This window comes from Ictidomys tridecemlineatus, chromosome 6 (genome assembly GCF_052094955.1).
Source record: "Ictidomys tridecemlineatus isolate mIctTri1 chromosome 6, mIctTri1.hap1, whole genome shotgun sequence".
Taxonomy (NCBI): Eukaryota; Metazoa; Chordata; class Mammalia; order Rodentia; family Sciuridae; genus Ictidomys; species Ictidomys tridecemlineatus.
The window spans coordinates 58,553,792-58,558,532 of NC_135482.1; the positions used below are offsets into that span (position 1 = coordinate 58,553,792).

Here is a 4,741-nt window from a genome sequence, read left to right on the forward strand (position 1 = left end):
AGTAATAGAAAATGTACCAAAAAAAGAGGATAAAGAAAATAAGTGGAAATAACTGTCATTTGATATGATCAAAAAATAAGAAAAAATGAAGAAAGAACAGAAGGCATGAAGGAAGTGAAGGAAGAAGTCAGTTTGGTTTCTAGCAACATCACATATTTTAATAAAATATTAACATTGTGTGGCTAAGAAGGCAGTCTTCCTTAGTGATTGATAAAATAAGTTAATATTTACAGAGTTCACAAATGGGCTCATTATTGATGTGTGAGTTTTCTAACAAGGATTCATAGCAGAATATTTTGATGAGCAAAATCACACAATTACATCCTAAGAATAAAGAACTCAAGCATTGCATGAGATAACATCTTGGGGATACATAATGCTATTACAATGATAAATATCCAGGAGGACAATGAAGGCTCCTTATGGATGACATACATGACTGCCATATAAAAACTAATAAACTAAAGGAATGTGTTATAAAAGTATCTGGTAGAGGGTACATTTTTAATTAATTTTCAGTAGTGTGTATTCACAAAAGCCAAAGCTCTTATTTCAAAGTTGTAAAGGTACATCTTTTTGCTAGATCCCTCAGGGCTTGTATCACTTGCTTATTTCTTAGGGAATAAATGAAAGGATTTAGTACAGGTGCAACGGAAACAGTGAGCACTGACACCCCCTTGTTTAAAGATATACTTTCCTCTGCAGAAGGTTTGATATACATAAAAATACAACTGCCATAAGAGATGGAGACCACAATCAGGTGGGAGGAACAGGTGGAAAAAGCCTTCTTTCTCTCCTGGGCAGAAGGGATCTTCAGAACAGTTGTTATGATTTTGATATAAGAGAACAATACCAGAGCCAGTGTATTCAAGAGGGTGATAATGGCTAAAATAAAATTTGAGAATTCTATGTCCTTGGTGTCTGTGCAGGAGAGTTTCAGGATAGGAAAGTAGTCACAAATAAAATGTTCAATAACATTGCCATCACAGAATTCTATGGTCAGACTCACTATAGCTCCAGGGGTGATCGCTACCCCAGCAGCTATCCAACAGGCAGCAACCAGCAGGTGCCTCACTCTGCTGCTCATAATGGTTGCATAATGAAGGGGTTTGCAGATGGCCACATAGCGGTCATAGGACATGGCTGCCAACAGGAAAAACTGTGTTATACCTATGAAAATGGCAAAAAGTGCCTGTGCCAAGCAAGCATCACGGGAAATAGTCTTTTCCTTAGTGACTATGCTGACCAGGTATCTAGGGATGCAGGCAGTTGTCAGTGTGATTTCTAAGAAGGAAAAATTTCTTAGGAAAAAATACATGGGCGTTTTGAGGTGGGGATCCAGCAAGGTCAGAAGGATGATAAGAAGATTTCCTGTAGTACTCAAAAGGTATGTTAGAAGTAGAAAAAGGAAAATTGCAATTTCCCAATTTGGGTCCTCTGTCAGTCCTACAATAATGAAGTTTGTCACTACTGTGTGGTTCCTCATGATTCAGTTCTGTCAAGATGCCATCTGATCTGCAAGGGAGTGGAGGTGATAAATAATAGAAAAATATTTTAAAAGATACATCAAGTGCAGTTTACCAAGTGACAACAAAGCACCCAGCAACTTAATAGACATGCAGGAGCTTTGTTTTCTTTCTAGAGATTTCAAATTTTACATAATAGTCAGGACTCCAGGCTAACTCCTTATCTTCTTTATGGATACTCCTTTTCCTAATTCTCTTTTTAGATACTTTTACTTTACAAATGAATAGTTTTATGATTTCCTTCTAGAAGTATCTGCACATTTACCTAGTTTGCCTAACACATGCAGACTTACCTTTTACAATCTCACCCAAAACATTTTTTTAGGTTTAACATGGTTAATCCTGTTATTAGTAAAATCATCTTCTGCTCAGTTTCTTTTAGAAAGGTGTATATTTTCAGAATATCACTGTTTTCCAAAACGTGTAGCTAATTAAAACTCACATTTTTCAATCAATCTTTTCTAAATGGTTATTTCCTGATGATATATGTATGGTTAGTTTTGAGATTTTTGGTAGTGGCCACTAGAAGTTTTTCAACAGAAAAATATTTTTTCCGCATTTTAAGCCTAAATACAATATGAGTTGCAAAAGTAGTAAATAAATGCAGAGTTGAAAATTTACATGGAATTTGCAATATTTTCCCAATTGTGCAGTAAGTTTCACTTCATCATTAGATTTACCTATATAATAAATAATTTGCATTTTGTAATATTCAAATACTGAATCCTTTAGTAGATATAATGTAATATGTATCAGTCACATTTTTAATATACATTTTTGAGAATTATTGCTCATGATGTTAGCTCAGTAGAAAAACAGTAATTCTTTCAAATATGTTCTTTGAATCTTTCATTATGAGATACACAAATATATGTTCCTCCAAATCTGAGTTTTACTGGCTGAATCTTGTAGTCACATATTCAGAATAAACTGCTTTACATGACAAATATTTTATGCACAAAACAACAAAATAGAAAAAATACTTACTTTCCACATATTCCCCAGGGGTTTTCTTTGCTGATGCATTGTAAATTTTTTATTATAATTGAATATATATATTTTTTAAAATTTTCTAAAAATTAATTTCTAACCCACATTTTTTTGTTTTGGTTCACTTTCATCAGAGACTCTGTTCACATTAAAATCCAGAGATATTTAGAAACATACATAAACATTTGTGCATCTCTCTCTCTCTCTCTCTCTCTCTCTCTCTCTCTCTCTCTCTCTCTCTCTCTCCAATCAGCATACATGTGGCATTTCAACATGTTATTCTGATTTCTCTACAAATCAGATTAACCTTTGGGTTCAGCCTAACCTAAAGTTTAGAAGTCATAACTATTTATTTGTATCAAAATGGTACTATGTTATTATTAATGCTTCTTTTTCTGTTTTTCTTAAGAACTAGCTACAGTTTTTTCTGACTTGAATGAAAACAGTTTTGAATAAAAACATTGCCATATGTTATATATCCAGTTTTTATATACAGAGAATATTTACTTGGAACTGGTAAAGGTTCTTGGGGATTCTTATGGGAAAACCTACTAATTGATGATTTTCATCATTAACTCCAGAAACAAAATATCAAAGCTAATTAATGGCCTTGTTACAGTGTCTATAGGGAAGTCTGAAATGTTGATGTTAAAGTGGAGTCTAATTTCTATTGTGGTGTTCAAATGATGAATGGAAAACTAAGTTGTACCAAGTGTATGATCTAGGGGAAACTTTCTCATTCTCCCTTCCAAAACAAAAAAATGAGAGAGGAATGTCTAGTTAATGACAATGTTGTTCATAATCATTAATCACTGAATATTTTAAAATTATCTCATAGTATTCATTTTGGGGGCATCAAACATATTCATCTCTTATAATCTCTACACTACCTCAAAGCATGAAGTATTTACACGTGAATATGACAGCCAGAAAAACAATGTGATAACCAACATTCTAGGAAGTAACTTTAAATAGAAATATAATTAAATAAGTTCTTTTCAAGAAAAGCACATCTAAATTTTTGTGTACACATTCTTTAAACCATGTAGATAATTTATTCTGTCATTAAACATAATGCAAAATTACATTAAACTAAACTCCTTATTTAAGAAACTATAGTAACATGTGAAAAAAATATAAAAAACAATTTCAACTGGTAAAAGAAGAAGCCAGATAAATTTCTACAGATATTGATATTAGTAATTCATTAAGACATATAAAGTATAGTAGGATGAAATATTATGTATCCCCTTCATAGGTGATACATTATATTTTTTATAAAATGGTCAAAATTTAATATTAAACTAGCAAGAAAATTTTTACCTTTCTCCTATTATATATGCTCATCACAGGTGTTTTGATAGTACAGAAGAATAAAATACTTGATAGGGTTTGATAATAAAGAAGAAAATTCATTATGATTAGTATGGACTAAATGATATTTTAGGGAAAATGGAAATAGTAGGTCATACAATTTGTAGAACAGATGACAAAATATGTGAAATATAGTATTTCATGAGGAGCAAAATGTTCAAATATACATGTGAACTGGAATTGCATTAATCTAATAGCAATATTCCAAACAATAACTGCAAAGATTTTCTTTGCTGATTAAAATATATCAACCTAGGATACTCAGGAAGTTAAAGCATGAGGATCACAAGTTCAAGGTCAGGCTTGGCTATATAATAAGATCCCATCTCGTTAAAACAAAAATAAAATTAATTAATTAAAAATAAGATTAAATGTGTCAGCTCAACACATCAAACCTCGATGAACCTCAAGCAAAAACTATACTCAATTTACTCAGTTTTTTCTTCAATAAAGCCAGCTGAAATGAAGCTCAGGCAAAAAATTATTGAGTTCAAAATCCTCAATATGTGTTTGTGTAGCCCTTTAGCTAATAAGTAAACAGACTCAGTTTAAGTCTGGATCAAGGCCAAAGGAGGTAGTGTAGCCAATGGAATGATGATGTAATAATGCCATATATGGTAGTCATTTCTTACATTCACCTATATTTTTTCATCAGTTCTGGGCTAGAAGGAAAAGAGAAATATCACTAGGACAAACTTTACACAGGGGATTTATTATTCACTGAAAAGAAAGAAGAGAGAAGGAAGAAGAAGATGAACATGGGGGCCACTCAGAGATAATAAATGTCTCCTCATGGATAAATTAGAGAAAAGAATGTACACATTTATGAACTCTGAAGATGATCACAAATG

The 4,741-nt window shown here is 32.2% G+C and overlaps 1 protein-coding gene across 1 annotated transcript; it reads right to left on the minus strand.

The window, feature by feature from the left end:
• Positions 1-547: 547 nt before the first annotated feature.
• LOC144378346 (olfactory receptor 6C75-like) lies at positions 548-1,486 on the minus strand. Its single transcript, XM_078052369.1, has one exon. The coding sequence runs from the start codon at positions 1,484-1,486 to the stop codon at positions 548-550; it is 939 nt and encodes a 312-aa protein (XP_077908495.1).
• Positions 1,487-4,741: the final 3,255 nt, after the last annotated feature.

What these genes read in the sequence shown, in the direction of transcription:
- LOC144378346 (XM_078052369.1), bottom strand. Translation starts at nt 1,486, where the DNA reads ATGAGGAACCACACAGTAGTGACAAACTTCATTATTGTAGGACTGACA.